At 37.2% G+C, this 13,671-nt stretch overlaps 1 protein-coding gene across 1 annotated transcript in view; it reads left to right on the forward strand.

The window, feature by feature from the left end:
- LOC121449938 (ankyrin repeat domain-containing protein 7-like) overlaps window positions 1–13,671 on the forward strand; it is a 30,660-nt gene that overhangs the window by 4,206 nt on the left and 12,783 nt on the right. The window contains exon 4 of the mRNA XM_041654597.1: window positions 1,256–1,362. Coding sequence (XP_041510531.1) covers window positions 1,256–1,362 — 107 coding nt within the window. The remainder of the gene's footprint in view (window positions 1–1,255; window positions 1,363–13,671) is intronic.

Raw genomic sequence — 13,671 nt, forward strand, 5'->3', positions numbered from 1 at the left:
CTCAAGCAGTCTCACTGAATCTGTTCAGAGTAAAGCATTTTTTCCAAATCTGTTTTTCATAGTTTTGTAGGTAACTTAAAGGAACTCAGCACAGCACATTTTGTTTCAGATTTGGGCTTTACTTTAAAATTCAACAAGTAAAGGACTTGGGCCCACACATACTTCACATACACACAAACAATAGAAAAAATAATTTTAAGATAAATGTCTGTAGAAAAAACAGAAATCTGTTGCAATTAAGAAGTTACTGATGTGACTTATCCCTCAGAGATGAGGCTAGAGTGGGAAGGTCACAGGCACACAGGTAAATGTGGAGATTTGATCATTGAAGAAAACATGCTGAGAAGACATTTTCACTTAACTTTTTCAGATGTTATATGTATATAACAAAGGGGCCAAAATGGGACTCCATCTTAGACAAGGAGCAACTCCATTGTAATTAATGACCTAAGCCTGAGTCCAGGACGTTCCCCAGTCAAGTTTAGCCAATTGGCTAAACAGTTCCAAACCTGGCCTTTTAAGGCCGGGAGACCAGAGTTGCAGGATCTGGCTGCTACTGACTATATGTGACAGAAAAATCCCACAATGGATGAAACTGTTACTAATTATGTCCAATCAACATGCCCCCCATGTAACTGCTCCCTGACTGCCGAATTATTGAAAAAATATTTACAAGATTAAAAAGATAGAATTCCCCATGTCCACTTTAAAAGGGCCTGTATGTCTTTGTCCGTGGTCCTCATTATCACTTTATATGGGTGATGGACTGTTGCATGTTGGCTATTTCTGAAGAATAGGCACTCTTTGTGTTTACATACCATTTGAGTCTGAGGTCTTCCTCCAGCATCTTTTGGAAATGATGTTTGGTTTGGGAGAAAAATTTTAGGTTAGGGAAAATAGTTTTGAAAAACAGGTTGAGAAACTGCTCCAGAGATGCCACTTGGGTTCACTCATTCAACAGAGGCATACCAAATCTATCTCCATGTTTTAGGATTGGGGCAATTGAGCTCTCTATGGAGCTAAGAAACTTGGAACCAGCAAGCGTTTGTGGGAAGTTCTGGAAATAGTGGTGTTCACGGGCATTGTTGGACAGGGAAAGATGTTTCAAAGGAAAGGGAAGCCCTGTGTGTGTGAATCTGCAGCAAGGGCTGAAGGAAAATCTGTCTTTTTGTGACTCATTTTGTTTCCAAAATCTGTGATACATTTTTCATTTGAAAAGCATGTCAATTTATAAAATGAATTTTTTCCTTTACAGTATGGTTTGACACCCTATAAACTCGCTTTGTTTGAAAATCAGCTTAAAATGGCGGAGTTTTTAATTGAGAACGGTGCAGACGCACCTTCGGAGCTTACACCAAATAGGTACCGTTTCTTTTTTACAATCTTAGTGCTGTTTTTGAGGGTGTCATTGCTTAAGTAATGAACACTAAAATGGTAGAGGGAAAATGGCTTCAACTCATAAGCATATATTGAGAAAGACTAGCTCACAGGGAGTGTGAGCTGGAAAAGAGACTGTTCCAACATAAACAAAGGAACAGTGTGTACCAGGGCTCAGCTTCCCATTCAAAAACAAGTGATCATTTCTAATCTGATTTGATTGGCAATTTTCTACTTGTTAAGGCAACTTCACATTAATGTTGTTTACTTTGAAAAGTGTCAACTTTATTATCAACACTGAAATGTATAATTTTATTATTTTTAGCCTGTTCCTTATATATTTTCTTCTTATATATGTTCAACTTAAATATTTTTTTTCAAATCATGTTGTCTCTTTGATCACTCACTTTGCTTTAAGTGAATTTGAGTAAGCAAATAGTTTAGGGTATCCATCAATTAGATGATATTACCAGATGCTATTATTATTTTCCCCTGTCCTGTCTGAACTATCTCGACACTGTGTTAGTCAGATGTGAATCTGTACACACAAACTCCTGAAACAGCTAATCTTGATAGGGACACTTGTCCAAAATGAGTACAAAGAACTAAGACTCCATTGAGAAAATGCCTCCATAAGATCTGGTTGTAAGGCATTTTCTTAATTAGTCATTGATGGATAAGGGCCCAACACATCATGGGAGGTGCTGTTCCAGGGCTCATGGCCCTTAGTTCTATAAGAAAGCAGAATGAGCAAGCCAGTAAGCAGCTCTCTTCCATGGCCTCTGTAAGCTCCTGCCTCCAGCTTCCTTCCCCGTTTGAGTTCCTGCCCTATCTTCCTTTTATGATGAACTATGATGCAGACATATAAGCCAAATGAATCCTTTGGTCCCCAAGTTCATATTAGTCATGGTGTTTTATCACAGAAATAGCAGCTCTAAAATGGACACTTGGTATTTAAGATGATTTCAGCATTAAAAATTAAATGATTACCTTTTTTGTTCATACATGCAAGTTTAAAGTCAGATGAATTAAAAAGTAAAGCCTGTGTGTTGTGTATTTTTTTTATTGGAAATACACTTTGGACATACCATATATTCTAAACAGGTTTAGCATCCCTCATCTTCATGTACTTGTTTTTGTGTCAGAGGATGTGCATGCACTGATATTCCCAACCAAGACACAGTACAACACTGTGTGATGGCTTTGTCTTCCATCTTATTTGAGGCATTTTTTCTATTTTTATTTGGCACTTGGCCACTTACTCCAGGTAAGCAGGTTGGGAAGCCTCTTTGGTATCTTACTACCTCCACTTTCTTTGTATTATAAAAGTGCTGGGATTAATAGATACATTACACAGTGTCTGACTTTTTGTTGAATTCTTGGCTACTGTGACAATTATGTATACCCACTGAGCCATCTATCTGGCTCTAAAACACTCAATTTTTAAAAGAAGACTTTGGGTCTAAATTAAAGAGGTGGCTATAAGCGTATTGCTATTAATTATGGCACTAAGGCTTCTGAGTGCAGAGCACTTTCAATTAAACCTCTAATCCAGTTAGAGGGCCTGTGTTTCCCTCTAAGAAGAACCATTTGAGGTCATTTATTCTTCCTTTAGTACAAGATAGACAGAAATTTGTAAAGCTGGTACTTTTGAAGCAAATAAAGTATGCTTGTGACTTTGACATGGAATAGCACAGTTTTAGGAATTCACGACTAGGAACATGTCTCAGGAATAAAGTACTTATCACACAAACCCAAGATTTCAGAGTTCAACTCCTTAGAACAAAGAAAGGGCCTCATGTGCTGTGTCCATCTTAATCTCAGGGAACCTTGAGGGACATGGGAGATGGAGACAGGAGACTGTCTGGAAAGTTATACTTTAGATAGTCTTGCTTTTTACAGCTGTTAACAACAAGAAACTGCCTCAAAACTAAGTTAGGAGGCAAGGACTGCCAGTTAAGGATGTCCTCTGACCTAAAATCATGCACTGGGATCAACAGACACAAATGCATACACAGATGTGAACAAGAATGCATATCAAATATGAAGATGAAAAAGTAAGTTTAGGTTGTTGATCTAGTAAGACTGGGGATCATTATCTGCTAAAAAGACATTGAAAATAGTGGTCAAGGTTGAAGGTTTTCTTAGTTTTCTGGAGATCACTTCAGCAGTGGTGCTATTTTGGACTAGGTTCACACCGCAGGTGAAAAGTCCCCATGACAAGTTCCAAGACTGTGATGACAGCCAAAGCAGAAACAGGAAAATAAAGCTGCTGGTCCAGAATATACTGGCAATAGGCCCTGAAGTACAGCAGTCTTAGCTCTGACCTGGGAAGAATATAGCTGACAAAAGAGTGCTGCTTTCCTTGAGTTTGGAAGCTGGTCATGAGTTACAAAGACTCAGGATTACACAAAAAGGCTTACGAACAAAGAAACAACCAGGCGGTGGTTTCAGCATTCACACATGAAAGAACTGTTAAAACAATTTGAAGGTGCCACAACTGTCATGGCTTCTAAGAATGCAGGCAGAAGGATGCTTAGAAGCCAAAAAAAAAAAATACTTTTTCATATACTGACTATTGAGAGCATAGTACTCAACAAAATACCTCCAAAGAGTTCTGACAGATAGGACTGTGGGGCCATAGGGACAAGCAGGCAGATGAGTGGAACAGGAACACTGACACCACGAGCATATAAATACAAGGTTACTGGAGCATTCCAAGCAAATCTATGGAAAAAACACTGCTATCATTCGTGTGTGTGTGTGTGTGTGTGTGTGTGTGTGTGTGTGTGAGAGAGAGAGAGAGAGAGAGAGAGAGAGAGAGAGAGAGAGAGAGGAGAGAGAGTGTGTGTTTTAATCAAGAGCTAAATTTTCTCTGTTTCTTCTCTATGAGGGAAGGTGGAAAGGACAGCAGTCATTAATCATCACCAACTGTTGAAGAATTAGTATAGAGTTTTTAGGCTGGGCCTTGTTGCCCATGCCTTTAATCCCAGAACTTGGAAAACAGGAGGCACAGAGATCTCTTTGATTTCAAGACCAACATGATGCATATAGTGGGTTTAAAGTAATCTGGACTGCATAATGAGACCTGTTTCAAAAAATTATTTGTAAATATCTAATGAGAAATATATTAGGGACTCAAAAATAAAGAATCTAGAAAACATGCTAAGTATTTTTATATGAATAGTTAAATAATGATCACTTTTAAACATATGTCACAGTGGAGGAGCAGCTGCAGTAGAATCAGAACAATCAATGAAAACATGTGCCAACTTCAACAAAGGTAAGAATGACTCCAACTGCTCCTACCTTCCCTAAAGAAAATAAGGAAGAGTAAAGATTTTAGATCCCCAAAAAGGAGTTAAGGAAATCCAGTATAAATGCAGTTCTGTGGTTTTCAAATATTCTGAAAAGTCAGAATTAATTAAGAATTTATTTCAAAGAACTTTCAACTGTGAAAATATATTGTCAAAACATTGCTTATTTTATATTAATGCTGATATCTGTACTGCCTTTGAATAAAGGAGAAATCAACTTTACACACGTGTCCTTCATAGTCACATTGCAGCAAATAGGATTATTAGAAATACATATTCTCCTTGAGTTTTATGACAAAAGTCTTGTATTTTGTACTGCATAACAGTACACAGGTAGGTGTCACTAGAATGTAATTATGTCACAAACCAACCTCAGTAATCAATAACTTTCATTAAATAATTTCCTACCTTATGATATAATTAAAATCTTCTGACCTTTTTAATGTCTGTGCAATTTCTCAATTTGGACAGTTTTATCCTACTGTATAATTGTTTTCTTTAGAAATCTCCCATTTAGGGGTGAAAGCTTTGTTCTGTAATGAATGTATTGAGTTTATGAAGACTTATCAATCCTGACATGTTTTCCTTTTCATTTTCTTTCTTTCTTCCTTCCTTTCTTCTCTTCTTTCCTTCTTTTTTGTTTTGATTTGGTTTGCTGAAGAGCTAGATATTGAGCACAAGGCTTTGGGAGCATTCTTGTCAAGCACCCTACCCATTATCCCTACCTTCAGTACTTTTCTCTTTAGTTTTTCTTATAGAACATGGTAAGGGTGAATATCATTTCCATGCTGCAAAGCATGATTCAGGAATAAATATTGGAAAAAAGCAGAGTGTAGAAAATGATACCATTCTGTATTTCAAAGAATTGTCTGCTTCTCCATTGAGTCTGGAGAGACTTTGTGGCAGTGGCAGGAGCACCACGTAGTATTTACTTTCACCAACTGACATCACAGGGACTTTTATACCTAAGTTGCCAGTGACAACCACACTAGGTAGTGAATCCAAAACCCTCTTCCTTCAAGAGGCAAGATGAAGAGAGTCAATATTATTGTAATGGAGACAGCTTTGTGTCACTGTATTATGAAGTTTGTTGTTCATGGCATCTGTGGTGGTGAGAACTGACTGAGGCCTCCTGCATAATAAGCATAGGCTTTCCTACTGAGCCGCAATCCCAGTCCACTAGTTGGTGGCTCAAGTGGCTGTCCTGAGACATGAGGAATGCTTAAAAGCACATTAAGTTTCTCTGACTTTAATCAAGACAAAAAAAATAAATGAAGGTTTCATTTCAGTTTTGTTTTCTTATGTTTTGGTTTTGTGAGACAGGGTTTTCCTGTGTGTTGACGTTGAGCCTAACCTGAAATTCATTCTGTAAACAAGGCTAGGCTTGAAATCACAGAGATCTGTATGTCTCTGGTACCAAGTGCTGGGATTAAAGGAGTGTACCATCACTGCCCAACTCAAATGTTTATTTCTAAAAGCAAGCTGCAAGTGTTTAGGGAAGGATTGAGTGAGTTTATTGCTTACATATGTAAAGATGTACAATGATCCTACGTCAGAAGGAAGCCCATGGAATTTGCTGCTCCAGTCTCACAGCTGCTTCTCTGGTGATCTCTCACCTGAGATAGAGCTTAGGGTTATTACTACCAAGGGAGGGATCTTTCTAATAATTCTTTTCAGGGGAGATGATGCCTGCTTTCATGAGCATCCTTTAAGCTGCATATAAGGCTGGGAACACAGATAAAACTAAGGAACTTCTTCCCTCAACAGGGATGAGGAGAGGAATCCTGTTGCACTCCCTTGAGCTGTTAGGTAAAAGTCTTTGCCCCTCTTCTCTTTCTTTCTGCTAGGTTATACCCTGATACAAAAGACAAAAGCCATACATGTAGTCCCAGTGGTAGCATTTTGTACCATAAAGTGAACAATTTTAACTAAAAAGCTGAACAAGATTCTTTGTTTCCCTGAAGAACAAAAATGTGTATAGGCTCATGGATTTTTTTTTCCATTTTGAATCTGTTGTTTTGTTTGTGAGACACTGTCTCATTGTTAGGTAGTTCTGGCTGTCTTGGGAATCACAGGGATCCACCTGCCTTTGCCATCCATATGCTGGGATTAAAGTTGTGTGCCACCATCCAGACTCTAGAATTTTTCTCAATTGTCATTATCCCAAAGTCAAACAAGAACCACAGAAGCTATTTTGTGACACAGTCAATTGATGCTTATACTGGTAAGGATGCTACTCTCCATCTGTCTGAGAGAGATCATTTAGGATCATCTCAATTGTTTAGGTATTATGCTTGTTAAATTTAAGTCTTCTTTTATTTGAAATATTAAGAAAATGAATGAATTCCCCATGAGGAAATTTCTTACAAAGGAGTATTTACTCTAGAATAATCTAGATTCATCTCAAAAAATTACACTATTTGTCTAATAATTTTATATGTTATATTTCTCTAGCATTGTAATGATTTAATTTTGATTTTTTTAGAAGAAAATTTCAGCACTGACATAAAGCCTTCTTGCAGGTAAGGTCTAACAATATATAAAGACTAAGGAAATTCAAAGATAACAAGCTAATTATTGGTTGTATTCTCAGATAGATACCGATTTATACACTCAATTTTTGTGTTGTCTTACAACCCCACAGTTTTTTCAATGTATTTTTAGACTGAAAATTTATTGTTTTTAGATCATGGGCATGAGGTTTTTACTCAACCATCACTTCCCCTGTACCAATTCGGTGTTTTGGAAAATGAGCTTCCTAATGTTTACCACACACACTATGCCCATCTGATACTCCTTACCTTTTCAAAACTTCCTGAAATCAGCTAGTGAACTAGATCTTCATTGCATTTGTATTTCTGAAAGCTGACAGAACTTGGGATCATTCTTCATTATCACATAGTGTTACAAGAAATCAACAAATTGTTTACCTCCTTTGGCACCATCTCCACATGCAGAGGCCCTTTTGTTCTGTGTAGCACCCTTTCATAGTTGGTAGAAGATCCCATGCCTTCCTCCTACCACAAGTGTTCCATCCATCACTTGTCCATTCCTGTGAGCTGTTTTCTACAGTAATAAAGTCTCTGGATCTCAGTAGATTATCTGGATGTAGAGAGCCAAACTGTGGCATGTTTACTCTTTATGTGTCTATAAAAGGGGCTTTGTCTTCCCCATCAGTAGGACATGAACGTAGAGTAAAAGGCCCCTTCTGTCAGTGATCTGCTATCTCAGACACTGATTTGGCAGAAAATTAAAGGTGGTATGTCAAGCTAGTTCTGTGCTCATCTTAATTGATTACTTCCATAATAGAGGACAATTGTGTTATCATTTGTGGGAACATGTATCATAAAGCATTCGATACACATTAGTAAATTGCTTATTACTAATTATTTATTAATAAATTACTCCAAGTTAAAAGGTCCAAAATGCATCACAGTTAATATCCGAAGTGCAGTTTCATAAATTACAGTAGCTACAATTGTTCAAAGACACACCTTGTAAAAACCATGTTCTCTTCTACTAAGAGTTCTAAACTCTCTCAAGCTGAAATTATCCACTGAGTGAGTTTTATTGTTGTTTGTTCATATTTTTATCTCGTTAAGTTAATAGCAATGCTCATTTGGCATAGAAACAGACCGATTGTAGTTTCAAGTCCACTCATGAATGGACTACTAAGGGATAGCCTGAGCATATCCTAGGCCATGGTATCTTGTCAGAGTGCTAGCAGAAGCAGGAATCTATTCTATGGTCCACAAACAAACCTTGTGAGAGATAGCATCACAAGCATTGAGAGCCCACAAAGTAACCTGAGAGAGAGGGGTTCTGTGATGCTCTAGGAACAGATGATGATATGACAAGTGGAATCGGGGTACTAATTACATTGAGCACAAGAGTGACCATTAGTTACGACAGCATTAAAAAAGTTCTGTGGAGAAACTAGTGTCTTTCTTTTGTGTGTGTGTGTGTGTGTGTGTGTGTGTGTGTGTGTCTTTCTATGTTTTTAGTGGACTAAATTCTTTTTTCACATGAGAAAAAGTGTTAAGGAAATTGTCACCAAACCTAATCAACTGATTGAAGGACAATTTAATGGCTGATGGTAAATCTCTAATGTATTTTAGGTAAACATTTGGTAAATGTTTTTATATGAATATTGAAATATTACTTTTTAAAATATGCCACAGTGCAGTAAGACCAGCAAGACAGCTAAAATCCCTATTGAAGAAGTCTTTCCGGATTAAGAGAGGTAAGAGTGATGGTGAATACTTGACTACCAACTCCCTAATTTCAAAAACAGCTTGGTTTTTTCAAAATATGAACAGAGGAAATAATATAGAAATGTAATTCTATCTTCTTTTGATCTGCCTTCAAATGGGTTTGGATTCAGAATTATTTAAGAAGTAGTTTCTGAGAAATTGTCAGTCTCAAACTTTATCATCTGAAACATGTTTGTTTATTTAATGTGAGCCTATGATGTACATGATATCTTTGTATAAATAAAAAGATCTCTAACTATTCCACAGTATGTGTCCTCTATGGTCATGTAACCACAAGTTGGCTTGTTATAAATGGATTTTTTATTAAAACCACATTGTGTTTATGCTACATATTATTATATACATCAATGTCAATGTCAATAAGATGATCATGTTAAAAAACCAAAAATAAAGTATTCAATTATTTTAAGTTTTTTGAGAACTAAATGCTAATAAGTTTTTCTGGGTTTTGCTCCTTCTATAATTTCTCAATTTAGACATATTAGACAATTCACATATGGTATTATGTTTATCTTTAGTTATCTGTTATTTAATCTGAATATATCTTGACAAAAGTCTTGACCTAAGAAAAAATAGGCTTGCCCAAAATTTAAAGAAATAAGTGGACTTTGAGTCCTGTAGGCAGTTCGGGGGATTGAACACTGCTCTTATAAGCATTCTCCGGTAGCGCACGCCCTAGTGACTATATTGCCAGCACCTTTTTCCTTTGGTTTTATTAGTTAGTTTAAGATATGATGATACTTGGTTTATATGATGATAGACATAATTTCCAGAGCAATTTGCCACAATAGGAGGAAGGCTGAGAAAGTGCATCATTCTACAGCCGACAGCACTGATTGGTGCATTGAGTATATGGTTTCTATCTAAAAAATTGTTCATCTCTTTTACATTTTCCAATATTGTGTAGTACAGGTTTTGTAGTATGACCTAATGATTCTCTGAATTTCCTCAATGTCTGTTGTTATGTCCTTCTTTTCATTTCTGATTTTGTTAATTTGAATGATCTCTCTCCATCTTTTGATTAGTTTGGATAATGGTTTGTCAATCTTGTTGATTTTTTTTTCAAAGAACCAGCTCTTTGTGTCATTGATTCTTTGGATTGTTTTCTGTGTTTCTATTTTGTTGATTTCAGCCCTCTGTTTGATTATTTCCTGTCTTCTACTCCTTCTGAGTGAGTTTTTTTTTTGGGGGGGGGTGGTGGAGTGATATATAGATATCTGTTAAGTCCATGTGATTCTTTACATCTGTTAGTTCTCTTATTTCTCTCTTAAGTTTCTGTCTGGTTGAACTGTCCATTGGATAGAGAGGAGTGTTGAAATCTCCTACTATTAGTGTGTGTGGTTTGATGTATGATTTAAGTTTTAGTAATGTTTCTTTTACTAAGAAACATTCTTTTAGTAAGATTTCTCTGGTGTTGTGGGTGTAGTTAGCTTCCTTGGGTGGAAGTTTTCCTACTAATACTTTCTGTAAGGCTGAGTTTTTGGATATGTACTGTTTAAATCTGCTTTTGTCATGGAGTATCTTGCTTTATCTATAGATGGTGAGTGAAAGCTTTGCTGAGTATAGTAGCCTGGGCTTGTATCCATAGTTTCTTAGTGTCTGCAACACATCTATCCAGGACCTTCTGGCTTTCATGGTTTCCATTGAGAAGTCAGGCATAATTCTGATAGGTTTGCCTTATTTGACCATTTTCCTTTGCACCTTTTAATATTCTTTCATTATTCTGTATGTTCTTTGTTTTGATTATTATATGGCTAGGGGAATGCTATTCTTTTGATCCAGTCTATTTGGTGTTCTGTAAGCTTCTTGTGTCTTTATAGGGATATCCTTCTTTAGGTTGGGAAAGTTTTCTTCTATAATTTTGTTGAATATGTTTTATGTGCCTTTGAGCTGGAGTTCTTATTCTTCTACTCCTATTATTCTTAGTGTTGGCCTTTACATGGTGGCTCAGATTTCCTGAATGTTTTGTGTTAAGAATTTGTTGGATTTAATGTTTTTGAGCAATGAGTATTTTCTTTATAGTATGTTCAGCACCTGAGATTCTTTCTTCTATCTCTTATATACTTGTCTCTGTAGCTCCTGTTCATTTACCCAGATTTTCCATATCCACAATTCCCTTGGTTTGTATTTTCCTTATTACATGTATTTCAGTCTTCAAGTCTTCAACTGTTTCTTTCACTTGTTTGATTGTTTTATCATAGGTATTTTTGGGTTTCTTTGAGGGATTTATTCATTTCTTCCAACTTTGTCTTCTCTTCAATTTCTTTAAGGGAGTTTTTCACTTCCTCTTTAAAGGTATTCATCATTTTCATAAAGTTACGTTCAAAGTCGTTTTCTTCTACTTCTGGGTTAGAATGGTCAAGTCTTCCTTTTGTGTGTCCACTGGATTCTCGTGTTACCATGCTGTGTTTTAGGATATTGGAGGAATTTTTGCATAGGCACCTACCATCTCTTCCTTCAAATGAGGCCAGCAATGTCTTGGCATCTTGGTCCAATTTTTGCTGTGGCTGTCTCTTAGTTCTCCTGAGTATTGGAGCAAGCGGTGTTTCAGAATTCCACGGAGCTCGCAGGCTCTTGGGGCCCGTCAGTGTTGGAACAAACTGTGTTTTAGGGTTCCACAGAGCTTGCAGGTGAACAGGCACCACCTTGGATTTTCATTGTGGTAAAGAGGGTTGATGGTGGTCTCCCACATGCTAAGCCTCATTGGCAGTCCATTTGTTGGTGGGACCAACACTCTGCTTCAGCCATAGGCAATGCCAAGAAAGTTATATTACAGTTTATATACCGTGAATAAAATAAACAAGAATTTGCTTTATTCCTTTTCAGAGGGCGGGCTTTTAGCATGCAGTGGGAGCTTGATACTTTGTTTGTGGGAACTCTGATGTTTCCTGTAAGGTACTACTACCATGGAATTGCTGCTTGGTCCCCATGTTTTTCCATGCTTCTCGTCCTAGAGATATAGTTCAGGGTGCATAACTACTGTAGGGGGCTTTGCAATAGCTCTTACCATGGGAGGTGATAGCTACTAATGCTGAACTTCTTTGCACTGCCCATTAGCGAAGGACCAGAAGCTAGAACTGAGGGGCTTCTGCAGCTTCCTCAGAAGCACTTGAGGAGAGTACACACCTTGACCCCTCTCTGGAGCTTTGCCAACCTATCAGTTTGAAATTCTTTGCAGGGGCCATTGTCCTTGGTCTGCTTGTGGTTTTGTTTTGTTTTGTTTTAATTTTGCTATGCTGCAAAGGGCAGTCACCATAGACTTAGCTTCCTTGTGTCTGGAATTTTCATCTTCAATGGAATAAGGTCAACTCAAACCTTAGAGAAACTCTTTTCACTTCCATACAAGATGAGTATACTCACTTACAATTCTCCTACCACCACTAGTTCAGAGACAAAAGCAACAGTAGCAACACTGTGCTACTGCTTTAACACTTCAGCTTGTGATATTGATTCTGGTTAAGATGTCGTATAGTGCTCAAGATCATAGGTGTTTTGTACACCAATTTATTATAAGTAGTAACTTTTGATAAGTTTGTCTCTATTTGAAACATACAAAGAAGTCTCAATGAAGAGTTATCTATATTTGTTGTCTATAAATCAATATTCACTTTAAATTTTAGTCTCATTTGGTGACAAAAGTATATGTAGTAAAAAAATATTGGCCTTGGCATTTAATGCTCTTATATTTTACAATTGATTATAACATATTTTGTTTTTCTACTTTATAGGTAGTCGAAGACTAAAAGATCAGATCTCACTCAGGTAAGAAGATCTGGATTTTAAAATACACTGAGCATGTAGTGAATATAAAGTTTAAAAGCTGCCACCATGTTTTTCTCTGTGTAAAGCAGTTTCAGTTTCTTGATTATATGCTAATCAAAGCTGAATATTTATCTATGGAGAAGCATATAGTTTTAAATAACTGATTATTCCTCTGATACAGCATGAAATGCTATTAGGACTCCCTGTCTGTGGAGGTGATTCAGTGGGTAAAGTGCTGGCTGTGTATATGGGAAAATGGGAGATGGATTCCCAGGGTCTATATGAGGCCTGTTGGTCTTGTATGCTTCTAAAATTCTGGTGAGGTTATGATGAGATTGCACGTGGACAGAGAGCATCCCCTGACATTTTCTGGATTGCTTGCCTGAGGTTTGCATTCATGAGTGAGAGACCCAGCTAGTAAACTAATGCTTAAGGTTAGGGTCAACTCCCAAGTCTATATTCCAATCACCACACCTACACACTGGCATGTATTTATCTTAAATCACACATACATAGAAATAAACAGCATATAACATATTTTGCACATATATGTAAAAGGATCCATTTTCAAGTCATTAATCTTTTTCACTAATTTGTTTGTTTGAGTTGTCTGTGGGAAGAGTGTGAATAATATGGCAAGGTTCAAAACTCTCCAACGCTTTGCTAAAGATTACCTCAGAATGGCCTTATAGACATGCTTCTGTCCAGCAGGTTAATAGCTCCCTTAATGAGTTACCCAACTGTGGTGACTCACAAGGTAGGTGAAGTTAGAAAAACAAACTGGTTGGTCCAGAGCTTACCAACCAGAAGCCCTGAAATTTGGAGCTCTTAGCTGTAGTTCGGATGGAGTAGAGCTGAGGGCTCTGCAGTGCCCTGTAAATACTCAAGACTTGTGCAGGAAGTACTGGCCATTGAGTATAAAGAGGATCCTCATAGATCAA

Source organism: Microtus oregoni, unplaced genomic scaffold (genome assembly GCF_018167655.1).
Source record: "Microtus oregoni isolate MIOR12 unplaced genomic scaffold, Mior012 000006F_ref0000085, whole genome shotgun sequence".
In the NCBI taxonomy this organism is placed as follows: Eukaryota; Metazoa; Chordata; class Mammalia; order Rodentia; family Cricetidae; genus Microtus; species Microtus oregoni.